Source organism: Coturnix japonica, chromosome 8 (assembly GCF_001577835.2).
Source record: "Coturnix japonica isolate 7356 chromosome 8, Coturnix japonica 2.1, whole genome shotgun sequence".
Taxonomy (NCBI): domain Eukaryota; kingdom Metazoa; phylum Chordata; class Aves; order Galliformes; family Phasianidae; genus Coturnix; species Coturnix japonica.
In genome coordinates this window covers 24,499,581-24,512,467 of record NC_029523.1, presented here as the reverse complement: position 1 = coordinate 24,512,467, position 12,887 = coordinate 24,499,581, and the positions used below count along the sequence as shown (strand labels likewise).

The following is a 12,887-nucleotide window of genomic DNA, read 5'->3' as shown; positions in this document are numbered from 1 at the left end:
TTTTTTTTTTTTTCTTTTTTTTTTTTTAAGGGTTTTTAATCTATATGAGGAAGTCTGGTGTGAAGAAGGGTCAAGCATGGGTACCTGGTTAACCGCTGCCCATTAAGAAATCACCCGCGAGATGAGCTCCATCTCGTCTGTGGGGTTAAAGGACCGTCCCTTCCATTTGAACTTTATGGGATGTTCTTCAGAGCACGCTCTGCGATTCTTAGGGTAGCTTTTTGAGACGAAAATCTTACCAGGCACGGATTATTTCTGGTCTCAAACACCATGTCCTGCCCTCTAGGAAAAAAAAAAGAAAAGAAAAAAAGAAAAAAAAAAAAAAAAAAAAGGAAAAAAAAAAAAAAAAAAAAAAGAAAAAAAAAAAGAAAAAAAAAAGGAAAAAAAAAGAAAAAAAAAACCAACCCAATACACAAGTAATACTGAATTTAAGTAAATGTATACCTCCAAAATACTGAAAACACCCCAAATCAAGAAAAGACAGAATTTGCGTTCTCAGTGAAATATCTTTAAACCTATCTGACAAGAACCGAGTCAGAAAAAAAGACTAACATAACTTTGAGTAATATTCATACAGCTACTAAGCATTATGGAATAGCATGCATTAATATTGTACGGTTATTTTACATCACCTATATCAGAAGGTTCTGACAGACAGCGAAGGCTACCGGTGTAGAAAAATCTTACTTCAGAAGAGCAATATAATACAGATTTCACAGGCACTACATTTTAATATATCAGGTATTATGCTGGTTTTCTTATAATTCTTTCTGTCCTAAAGCTGGCATTATAACAATGACCAAAAAGGCAAGGATCGAAGTAAACGGAAAGTAGATACCAAAGTCGATATATTTTCTTTTTTTTTCTTTTTTTTTTCTTTTTTTTTTTTTTTTTTTCAGATAGATTAGTGCATAGTTTCCATGCAGATAAACACTGCTATGCATTTACATTGTTGGAAAGCAGAGTGAATTGAGCCCAAGTTGTCACATTTTTGTAAATCATTTTGCCAGCCTGTAATAGCACCATGTAATGGATTTGCATTAAACATTAAATTGATTTCAGAATTGGTGACACAGTATTCACTACAGTTAAGTGCTATGGAATAGCTTCAATGTTACCTGCTATATATCAAAGCAATTTTCATCCCACTGCTTTTTTATTGGAAAAAATAAAAGGAAAATGTACTCGATACTAATTAGACTATTGCGCAGCCTTGGACTTGATGATGGCATAGCTGGGTTTACTGTCAAACAGTAATACATGCATTGACTTCAAGACAAAATTGGCATTGTAAGCTTGATTTAATGAAAATCCTGCCTAGCAGGCAGTGTTAACTTCACAAGACCTGCCTCCGACAGACCTCATGAGGTTGGTTTTGTTGTTTGGTTATTGTTTAGGTGCCATTGAAGCTCTCCTTACATTGTCATGCCGGTTATGGTTTTAATTTTGTTCGATGGAGGCCTTCTACCAAAAAAAAAAAAAAAAAAAAAAAAAAAAGGAAAAAAAAAAGAAAGATATTTCCAGAGACACGATGCAAAGAAGTACGATATTAAATGGACACTCTTAAAAAGAAAAATGATAATCATTCACCACAAGGAAAAAAAACAAAACAACAAAAAACAACAAAACAAAAAAAAAAAACCAAAAAACCACACCTGTTTTAGGCTATGCATCTGGGTTTTCTCGTATTTTTGTACAGTAATTATCTCATAACACTGTTACTACAAAGCTGCAAGTATATGGAACAAAGAGAAATAGATAAAGAAAAAAACCCAACAAACAACGCTAGAGGGATTTTGCATATTCCTGTGGGCTGACTGAATACTGTGGAGTCAGAGAACTTGGTGGTTCCTTCCCCTGCAACCCTACTTAGGGGGATCACAGCAGAGACAAAGTGTACCATGGCTGCCTAACTTGAAGCCCGTACGGTTTCATTAAGAAAGGAAAAGGAATAAATAATGGCATCGCTGGGGTGTGCGGCATGATAAAAGCAAGTGCCCTAGTTCAAAAAGAGGGTTAAAAAAAAAAAAAAAAAAAAAAAAAAAAAAAAAAAAAAAAGAAAAGAAAAAGAAAGGAATTAACTGGCAAAGTCAATTCGCGCTAAGCAATTTCTAGGTCTTTCAGTTTGGAAGGGCGGGTGGGTGGGTGAATGCAGGGCAGAGGATTTGTGCGTCTGACAACTTCTGCAGGGAAGGAGACGGGAGAGGGGAGGTGGGGACTGAGAGGGGAGCTGGGGAGGGGGGAGTAAGGGAAAAAAGTTGTTCGCGTGTCCCAGAGCCCATGGATGGTCCCCCCGGGACTGAGGGGCCACCCGCACATGGCCTCTGCACCTGCATGGTGGCTCTGCAGTGGGCTGAGCAAAAAGGGGGCTACGCAGGGATCGCGCTCCAGCCCCAATGGGCCAGCGCCCCTGACCACCTCACTCATGTTTTAAAGCCTTTAAAACATTTCTTTTTTTCTTTTTCTTTTCTTTTCTTTCCTTTCCTTTCCTTTCCTTTCCTTTTTTTTTCTTTCTCGCCATTCTGCTCAGAATTCCCTAACTTTAGCGTCATCAAACTTAATATGACAAAATACCTTCAAAAATACAGCATACCTGTAATGTCCATTTACAATGGTTCTTCAGTAGCCTATACTTCTCAAGCATAGGAATATGCTATACCATTGAGAGAAGAAAAATAACTGTATTTAAATACATACAAAAAGAAAAAAAAAAGGAAACGGGAAAGTTTTTAACTTAAATCCAGTTCCCAAAGGAAAAAAAAATAGCAAAAAAACAACCAAAGAAAAGCCAAAAAAAAGAAAAAAAAAGAAAAAAAAGCAATTCTATGAACGCTGCCTTTATAACGAACAATCAGAAATTCCACTAAGCTAATTTGACAGAAATTTTTCCTCATTTAAACAACATTACAAAAGTCCTGCATTATAAAATAGGGTAGAATAAATCAGTGTAATCAATAAAACTATACAACATACAAATTACATCTCTTCTGAGTGGGCAGTTGAATTCTCTCTCTTTGCAGCCATGACTACAACATGCTCACTAAAAACAACTAACTGCCCAAACTATTGCTTAGTTTGTTTTGTTTAAAAAAGGGTGCAATTTTATTGTATGTACAACCAATTTACTGGTAATACCTTGTCTCATAGCAAGGTTCTGACAAAATGTTTGTCTAGGCTTTTTTTCCCTTCACTGTGAAGCACTGAAAGCTGCTATTTTTTTATTTATTTTTTTATTTTTTTTTTTTAGTGCACATATGTCTTAATAAAGTAATGCCCAGCTAAGTGCTATAGGGAAGGCAAAGGATGCTGGCTAGAGGATGTGATACCATATACTAACAATCACACAATACAATAGAGCAAAATGACTACTCAACCACTTATCAGACACATATGAAAATCCAAAACATTTTATTTTTTTTCTTCTTTTTTTCTTTTTTTTTTCCTTTTTTTTTTTTTCTTTTTTTTCCTTAAATAGAGAATAACCAGTAAACAATTTTCAGAACTTGGAAGTTTTAAAAACGTGCATATAAAAATGGGCATTATATACTTTTATTGAACGTGGATTGATTGCAGTCTGCTAATAAAAATGGGTGTGGGATCTGAAGAAAAAGGAAGGTATTTTTTTTCTCTTTTTTTTTGTTTTTTGTTTTTTTTGTTTTTAAGGCTTGCTTGTGAAAGGAACAGTTGTAAAACAAAAATTGCTTGAAGCAGGGTTCAGCTTAGTGCTTCACAGTTTGACTGCTTCTCTAAGAAGAGCCCTTCCTGCATGTGCATTCAAAATCACAAAAGTACAAAGACAAACACCTAAAACACACTGCGTCGAGTGCAGCACCAACTTTGGTCAAATAAAAGAAAAAAAAAAAAAAGAAAAAATTAATCGTTGCTAAGCTTTTCTACGTGATATAAGCAGGTATTGCATATTTTCATATATCTGGGAGAAAAATAAAACAAACAAACAACAAAACCAAACAAACAAACAAAAAAAAAAAAAAAAAAAAAAAAAAAAAACAAACAAAAAAAAAAAAAACAACCCCAAAACAAAACGAAAAGGAAGACTCCAAATAAAATGTAAAATGCAGCAACATCCAAAAATACTGATAATTCTAGCATCTACAGATCTCAGAATAGCACTGCCACTGACCATACAGGACAATAAACACTACTCCTATCTGCGGAACAACTAACATCCTATTTAATTCTAGATGTTGAAACTGACAATGGCTGACATAAAAGTCACATTTACAAAAAGTGTCTCCAAATGCTTGACTAGGGAAAAACCCCTTTCAATATAGGAACATGTGCAACAATTCCACAAATAATCGCTATCCAGGGCAAGGCACATTGATATGGAATTTTTGTTTGTTTGTTTGTTTGTTTCGTGCAAATTAAGAAAACAAAACAAAACATTGTTTCAGGGAAAAGATGAGGAGCAAAGTGTCTTCCCAAAAATTTCAGTTACTTGATTGTATAGGACAGTAGTAGAAACCCTTCTGAAGGGTCGAACAAACATAGTTTAAAGGCAAGTGCCTGGAATAGGGATTACAATATTGTGTCTTAATGCACTCTACTTTACCCTACATTAACTATATAAAAATTAGTTACTAACACTAGAACATGCAGAGACTTTCTCTGATTAGCTGGACTTGCCAACCAGAACGTATATATATGTATAGTATAGGAAACCTTCTTAAAGTTGCATGTGAAGCAAAGGGGTGCTCCGCTGTCTGATAGAAAAAAATCACTTGCACTCATTTTTTTTTTTTTCTTTTTTTTTTCCTTTTTTTTTTTTATACATAACATACAGGACGTTTGGGGTCCAAACTTTCTTTCTTTCTATCTTTCCTTTCTTTCTTTCTTTTTTTTTTTCTTTCTTTTTTTTTTCTTTTTCTCTTCTTCCGCGAGTGCCCTCGCTTTGAACTGGCAGAAGTTTGTACGATCAGCATTCGTTTCTGTATAGTTTTCTTTGCAGTCCAGAAAATGAACCAGTTCAGGGACACAAAGGTGTTTTAATTTCTGGACCGTTCTCTTATTATTCCCAAAGGTGTTTGAGAACCGATCAACCCTATATTGCCGGAAACACGTAAAATTTGTCAGAATTGGCATAATCCATTATAGTGACTTTCAGCTTATAAAATTAACAGATATTATGATTTCATTTTAGTTATGTGCTTTGATAACAGAAAATGATTAATTAGCATTTAATGTAGTTAACATATTGTGGTAAAAGCACCATTAGATTTGTGGTTTGTTTTTTTTTTGTGTTTTTTTTGTTTTTTTTTTTTTGTTTTTTTAATTTTCCTTCAGGTTTTAAAGGGATACAAGTCCAACAATAAAAAACATAAAAAGCAAAAAATAGCTCCCCCTTTTTTTTTTTTTTTTTTTTTTTTTTTTTTTTTTTTCTTGCAAGGCTGTTTTTTACCCCAATAATTTAGAGTCCCGGGGTGGAAGGACTTGGAAAACAAAAATAGAATTTTCAACAATCTCTATCTTACAAAGATATTTAGCTATCCAATGAAATTGCACTTTACTCAATTCAAAATTCGATTGTTTTGATTGATTCCTGTCAGTTTCTGTCAAAACAGACCAACTTCCCCATTTCTGCGTGAATTTTTGTGTAATTGTTGAAAATTGTTGGAAAATGGTGTTGTTTTTTGTTTTGTTTTGTTTTTGTTTTTTTTTTTTTCAATGTAAGTGCAGCATTTCAAAACTTGGTTGTTTTTGTTTCTTTTTTTTTCTTTTTTTTCTTTTTCTCTTTTTTTTTTAAAGTGAATTCGTAGTAGGTCGATGTTTCAAATCTCTCTGCAATCGAGTGGAAAATAATTGCTGACAATGCTCTTATGGTTCGTGTTACATTTCTAAGTGCCGACTGTAAAAAAAAAAAAACAACAAAACCAACAACAACAACAAAAAAAACAACCCCCCCCCCAACAACAACAACAACAACAAAAAAACCTGCATTTTTTCCTTTTTTTTTTTTTTCCGATATGTTACAGGAAAACATGCTCTATGTCTGTCCAGTAAGTTATATATTGCAGAATTCAGCTACTACAAAAGTTATAGTTTAAGTGTGTTTCGTGATTTCTCAAGAAGTCTCACACCTGTATGGGAAAAAAAATCGATGAGGATACTGTCAAACAGTTAGGCTCCATATGGAAAGTGTGTTACAACAGCGAGTTGGTAAGCAGCAGCAGAGGCTAGTTCTACTCAGTGTCACCTAACGCTTACACTACCAATGAAACACCTCAAAAGTTATGAAGCCCAACCATTTCCAGCACCATAGGAGAAATTACAACAGTCCTAAGTTGTTCTTAAAAAAAAAAAAAAAAAAAAAAATCTCGAAAAAAGTTACGGCCTTTGCCATTCAACCATAACATTTGCCATTTCCATGTACGAGTTTGCTGTCGGTGTCTGCTCGCCTCCCCTTCCGTCGATGTGAAGTCGCTGCGCTGCGATGCTGCTGCTTCCGTGTTACAGAGGTGGGAAGGGGTCAGGTGGTCTGTCCGGTGCGTGGTGGGAAGCGGAGACTTTTATCCCAGGTACCAGGACTGCAAGAGAGAAGAGGAGAACGTCAGCCCCACCGCGTGCCCGGCTGCTGCGGGAAGGGCTCCGCGCACTGCCACGATCCTCGGCCGCCAAGGGGGGGGGGCTAATTGAGGCTGTGACGAATCGACCTAATTACAAAGCTTAATTAAAAATACTGTACGAACCAATATATTTTTTTACCAGTGACAATCGCTGGACGTAGCTACAGACGAACGCGGGGGTCATGTCATGTTACAAGTTATCAATCTTTTTAATAGATTATGGCTTGGAGATCCCTCCAGCTCACTTTTGTCTAATCCCCTGAAAAGGCGATACAGATTCGCGTCTTGGTGCCATTTATCACCCTGCAGTCGGGGTTTTCTTGGGTATTTAGGCATGTGCCAGCATAAGCATCTGTTGCTTTATACTGCCCTGCTTCAACTGTCTCACTGGAACAGATGCACAGAAACTCAACAACAGGGCTGTTTTCTTGGGAGAAAAGTGGATCGATAGAGAAAAGGGAGGATAAAACAAATCTGGGGAAAAGTGGATCAGGAAAACATCCCATATCTCTGGGCATCCGCATGCTTGAAAACAAAAGGTGAACTTCAACTAATAGCTGTTCTTTGGGGAAAGAAACTTTGTCCCCCCCCCCCTCCCCGCTTTATCCTTTCCAAAGGGAAGAAATTCCCTGGGATTCCTGCTCCGCAGAGCACACGGTGCTGTCTGTACCCCACCAGCACAGATACCCGGAGCACAGGGAGTGGGATACCACGGGAGGACCAGTGGGACCACAGGCCAGAGCAGAGCCATAGGGTGGGCAGCCCGGCTCAGCTCTTGGGGCAGGCCAAGCCCAGATGAATGCAGGCACTGTCAGGCCCGGGACGTGCAGGGGGATGCCACTTGGCACTGACATATTGCTGCAGGAGTACACCAACAGGCAGCGGCTATTTAGGCTGAAGTAAAATAATACAGCCAGGGAGATCCAGGTATTAGAGAGCTGTTGCTGATACCCCGTGTTCTCCTCTGGCTGCTGTAATATATGAGGTGCGCCTGTGTGCATGTACAAACTGACGACAAGTTTTACCAACTTTTTTCTCCGTTCCTTTTCAGTGTCTGTCTTGATTGATAGTATAATCAACCCAGGGAGGATTTATTAACATTTACAGAAGACTCTGAGGCAAGTTTCATGTGATACTTTGAGATTATGTGGTCTTGCCATGGAGGTAGGAACTGGTAAAATAAATAGCACGGTCGCAGAAGTTGTCCCGCATCCAATACACCTCATTAAGGAACTCTTCCTTTGCTCACCCTTCTGAACACAAACACGCCATTCTCATATCGCCTCCATCTATTGCCTACAGATTTTCTATTTAGACTTAAGCAGGCTGTAATTAAGCGAAATAGTTCTCATATGTAAAGTTCATAAACAGAGTGAAGTTCCTGCAGGAGTTATGAGGTGGTGCCAAGTCCTGCTCCCTGCTCCGGGCTGGCCGGTGCTGGGGGCCACCAGCAATACCCAATTTGAAGGGAGTGCCTCTCCTGATCGGCACTTGAGCGTGACAGTCTTGGGCCAGGCCAGGAGCCGCGGGAAGGCCCCAGAAGGCAGTAAAGGGGTTAAAATTCAGAGCCAACCATTCAAATCTATATCACAGATGTCCAATTGGCTCCTGTTGCTGCTGACCTGGCCACATGGCTCGGCCGCCGGGTGACGGCAGCAGGAGCTGCGCTGGCCTCACGGGTCCCCCTGACTCCACAACGTGTTTCAAAAAGAGAGAGTGTGCAGCGAGGTGAGAGTGTGTGCCGTGAGCAGGCTCGGTGCAAGGCTGTGCGCCCATCGCATCTCCGCCGGGCCTGGCCTCAGGGCTGCACGCAGGCCGAGCACCGCCGACAGGGGCTGCGTGCCTCCATCCTACTGGCTGTCCGGCCATCCCGCGCGGCCGCACTCCCCCATGGCCCGGCGCTCCTTCACGCATCTTGCTATTCAGCCTGCGCCTTGCAGACAAGGTTACCCCAGAGCGGCTCTGTAATCCTTCACTGAAATAGGCTTTATTGATTGCTCTGGTCTATTGTTCCCTTTTCAAGTCCCCCAAGTTCAAGTTCATCCTGGTGTTACATCATGTCTCGTTGCTAGCAGCAACCAGACAGCCCCAGACGTGACTATCATTAGCAAGAGCCGCGCTGCGCCCTCCCACTGCCCGCCAGCCGCTCTGACGTAGCAGCCCCGCTGCACACACATTGAAGTATTTATTCTGCCTAATTTATGACCTACACAGTGAGAGAGACCCCCACTCCAAAAACCAACACTGTTGTATATTTAATTAATCTGTCTTTCTCTGGCACTTGGGAAAGTTAGACAAAGGCCTAATTATTGTGTTTCGCTCCCCACACTTTTCTTTTTGGGGTGACTATTTGCATGGGAAAAGAAACGGCGCGGCCCGGCGCGAGTCCCCTCCCTCCAAAACACCTTTTTTTTCCTCCCCTGCCCTATTGACATTTCATGAAATACTTTAGCTGCTTAAGGGAATTAGAAAAAGAAAAAAAAAAAAATCTGATGTGAATGTAACTCCTTCTGAGTCGGTATTCAGTAACACAAATCAACTCATGACATGTTTAAATTTAAATGCTAACCACACACTCGGAGAGTTACTTTAAAGGTTAGTTTTTAATCAATAGAAGTTGCTGACTCCGGAGTTTTTCGCTGCGCAGTGCAGCTCTGGGGCCTTTGTCTCACGTTAGGCTTTCAAACTTTTTTTTTTTCCTCGAGATGATTTTAGCAATGATTTGCAGACACAGAGTGCTATTGTGCTCTTGACTAGCAACATGTCAATAAAGGAGTAGAGTTACCATGCACCGGGGTGTCAATATGACTCCTGCAGACACCGCTCAGCCTTAATGCCGATGCAAAACTTAATTAACCCTTACGGGATCAAATCCAACCGCGTGCATATTTTTTAAACTTCTGTGCAGGGGCTCTGCACCGACTTTACTGAAAAGCTGCTTTTAAAGGAGCCAAACTCCGAGTCCCTCGCAAACAGCTGCACTGCGCTGGCTGTTCCTGCAGCTCAGCTTTGATGAAATGTTTTATGGGCTGAGGCAGCAGAACAGCGAGACAGAGAGTGCATTTACTCATCAGATCCCACCGGCACTGCTCTCAGGATACCGTTTTAATTTAGAGCCTCTTACAGCTGAAACGCACACGCAGAATGATCCTCCTTTTCGACTAATCATTTTAATATTAAGATCTCATATCCCCCTCAAGCCTTCTATACATGTCTAAGTCTTCCTGGATTAGGTCTGAAGAGCTCCATTGTCCCTTTGAAGCACCTGTGAAACTTTCCGTAAGGCGAGAGGGACCTCTGTGCCTCAATAGGATGCCCGGGAAGTGCACGAAGACTGGAGCTCTGAAAAAGTGTGCATGGTTAGGGGCCTCAGGGAGGAACATGGCCCAGGTCTGTACGCTGGGATCGCTGCCTTCTTTTTTTGCCTCCTTGTGGGGTGCGAGTGGGGCTCTCCCGCCCAACCCCTTCACATTCTGTAATCTATCCGTCTGCGCCCAGCCAGAGAACAGCGTATTGCCTTTCTTAATTTAAAATCTCCATTTAAATCATGTGCGCTATCGCAATACAGTCAGGATGATACGATCTCCTGGCATTTTCATAAAAGAGATGGTGTTTTATTTCCTCTCTATTTACTTTGCGGTAGTGTTCTACCCCTGAGTTCAGAGCTCAGTGAATGTGCTGGAGCTGAGGTTGCCACTCAGTGTGGGTGCACACCGTCTTGCGAAGCATCCTGCGTCCTTCCCAGCACTCAAGGTGAAACATCAGAAAGAATTCTGCAGTCCAGCACGAGATCGTCGCTTCCCTTTCTCCAGTCAAATGAAGAAGTAATCTCATCAGGTCGAAAAGTGCTGACTAAGGATTTAATAAAGTGCCTGCAGATGTGTGTCATCTCTAAGGTATTCAACTCATGTAATGCAAAACAGTTCCACACCGAATGTGCTTATAAAATTCCATTTAACCATTGCAGAGCTCTATTTTACTGTTCTCGGAGGAGCATTATTACACTTTTTTTTCTTTTTTTTACTTTTCTTTTTTTCTTTTTTTTCCTAATTTACAGCACCATGAAAGTTGAAACTCTGTGCTGCCAGTATCTGAGAATCCTCACAGTAGTAAGGTTTTATGAACCATAAACAATATCTACTTGACTGAATCCTAAACAGGAAGTCTGAAATGGCAATTACGTGTCTTTGATAGCGGAGTCTATTTGTTTCTTATGCTGTTCTGAAGATAGCACAGACACACAAAAATCCTCCAGCAACTTCTGACAATCGAGTCCTTTGTATCGGCAGAACAGCAAGGAAACACTCTGCGATTCAGGATATTTAAAAGAGGAAGGCTGAAAGTGCCTCATTCACTTCAGTACAGTTTCTGCCTGCGTCAAGAGCACTGAAACAGGACCACTGTTTATAAGAATCTTCTTCCAGCAGCCTTCCTGCACGATGCACTTTACCCCCAGCTCCTGAGCCTCACCGTTATTGCAGTCCACAGGTTTTCAAACCGAAAGACAATCAAACAAAAACTTGTTAAATTTACCTCTCTACCTGCACATCCCCTGCGCTAACAATGAGGCCTTTCAGTTCACGCAAAAAGTGAAGGCTGTAAAGTGGCCCTATCTGTTTTTCAAATTAAAAAGTTAAACAAAAGTCCTCAAGGGCAAAGTTTAATGCTGCGGAAGGAGGTTGTTAATGTGGAATCCAGAACTGGGTGTGACAGTTGGCTTATTTCTCCGGGCGATGTGGGTTATTTAAGGACATTCACACAGTTGAAACTCTGACAAACTCTACACACTGGAGATTTTTCTTCACCTCCTCCACTTCAGGCTAGGACCCTTCGCTGGCCCTTTTCTTGATGGCCCAGGTCCGTTCTGTTGGCCGGCGGTGGCTGGGCTTGGAACTTCAAACACGCTTTCTGCTGTACCGCGGCCGTTGCTGCTCTTGGCACGGCTGCAGCAAGTTATCACTGTGCCGTCCGGGACGGGAAATCCACCTTTGATAAGAGCCCAAATTTAAAAACTGTGCAGCTTTGGAGCTTGCCGGCAAAGGGGCTGTTTGAGAAGTAGAGCCAAACCTGAGCCACAGCCGTCGGGCACCTGTGCAGTTTCATCACAGTGCATCAGACTGTTTTGTTTGGGGCTGACATTTCCGTCACTGCAAGAACTTCAAGGCACTCTGAAACATTAACCCCAGGATGGTGCATCAGGGTAACGAGTCCTTCTTGTTTCAAAGATAAAGCGAGAATGTAAACAGTGAGGTAGCGAAATGGTCCATTAGACATCACCTTATGAAAGGTGCCGGCGGGGCCCTTCCCCATGGCAGGTCACTTGAAAGGAAGAGGCTGGAGCAGGGGCTTTGATGTGCTTTCAGGAGGGCTGCCAGGGTGAGCAGAGTTTGTGTCAATTCAGCTTCTGGAGCGAGGGCTCTGGCCGATGCAGCATCCGCATCCCCTTCCCCGTGCCTGTACTCTTCCCCCTTGTATATTGGTTTCTCCAGAGTTTCTTCAGGCATGAAACTCGATCCTACTGTGCAAACCAAAAGGTGGATATCGAAGACAAGGTCACCTTTGTGCCTATGCAAGTTATTTTCTTAGAGCTGGGATTAATTATTTAGTAATTATATTTTCCAAAATGGAATACCAAAAAAGACGTAAGTAGCGTGTTGGTCATCCCTAAAGGGACATAAAACAGTGAGTGAATCTTCTGGTTGTCCAAAACCCAAACCCAGGAGAGTCGCACTCCCCACGACGAGCACATTCATACTGTCTCGAGGAAGATAAAGCTCGTCCCGTGAGGGACACTAGTCTCCAGGCGTTGTGCACAGTAGCTCTGCATCCAATAGCTTTTGTGAGAATGCCAATTGTGGCAAACTGCATTAAATTATATGCAATAATTCTGTAATACAGACTTCTGCCTGCTGACTATTAAAAATGTATAGTAGTCCAAACCACTTGTCTCCTGGGACCAACAAGCTCACTTTGGGCAAGACTGCTGCTTGGGTTCAAACCTCAAGTTGGGAATAGCTCTTGTTTTCTACTAAGTCACCCCAAACCCTCCCAAACCTATGAAAACACACTCATACAGTAACTCCTGCTGTTGTTCCAGACATCTGAATGTTCCAGTGAAGTGTCCCAGCTGGCCCCAGATGTTTCCCAAGTATAAAGCAATGCTCTCAGTGCTGGACCCCCTGCTGCCCAAACCTGAAGCTCAGTGGATTAAAGATTGACTGCGCTATGACATATTCGCATTTAGTCTGAACATAATACAGCAAAGACTTATCAATGGCAAATGTCTGAAATGTAATCCAGCGA

The 12,887-nt window shown here is 41.1% G+C and overlaps 1 protein-coding gene across 16 annotated transcripts in view; it reads right to left on the bottom strand.

The window, feature by feature from the left end:
- The window catches only part of NFIA (nuclear factor I A), a 237,751-nt gene that overhangs the window by 1,271 nt on the left and 223,593 nt on the right, over positions 1 to 12,887 (bottom strand). For 10 of the 16 annotated variants that reach the window (XM_015870732.2, XM_015870737.2, XM_015870740.2 and 7 more), the window contains one exon: positions 6,311 to 6,545. In XM_015870732.2, coding sequence (XP_015726218.1) covers positions 6,528 to 6,545 — 18 coding nt within the window. In that variant the 3' untranslated portion in view covers positions 6,311 to 6,527. Of the gene's footprint in view, positions 6,546 to 12,887 lie in introns of all 16 variants that reach the window. The other 6 variants (XM_032446323.1, XM_015870733.2, XM_032446322.1 and 3 more) reach the window with 2 other exon arrangements.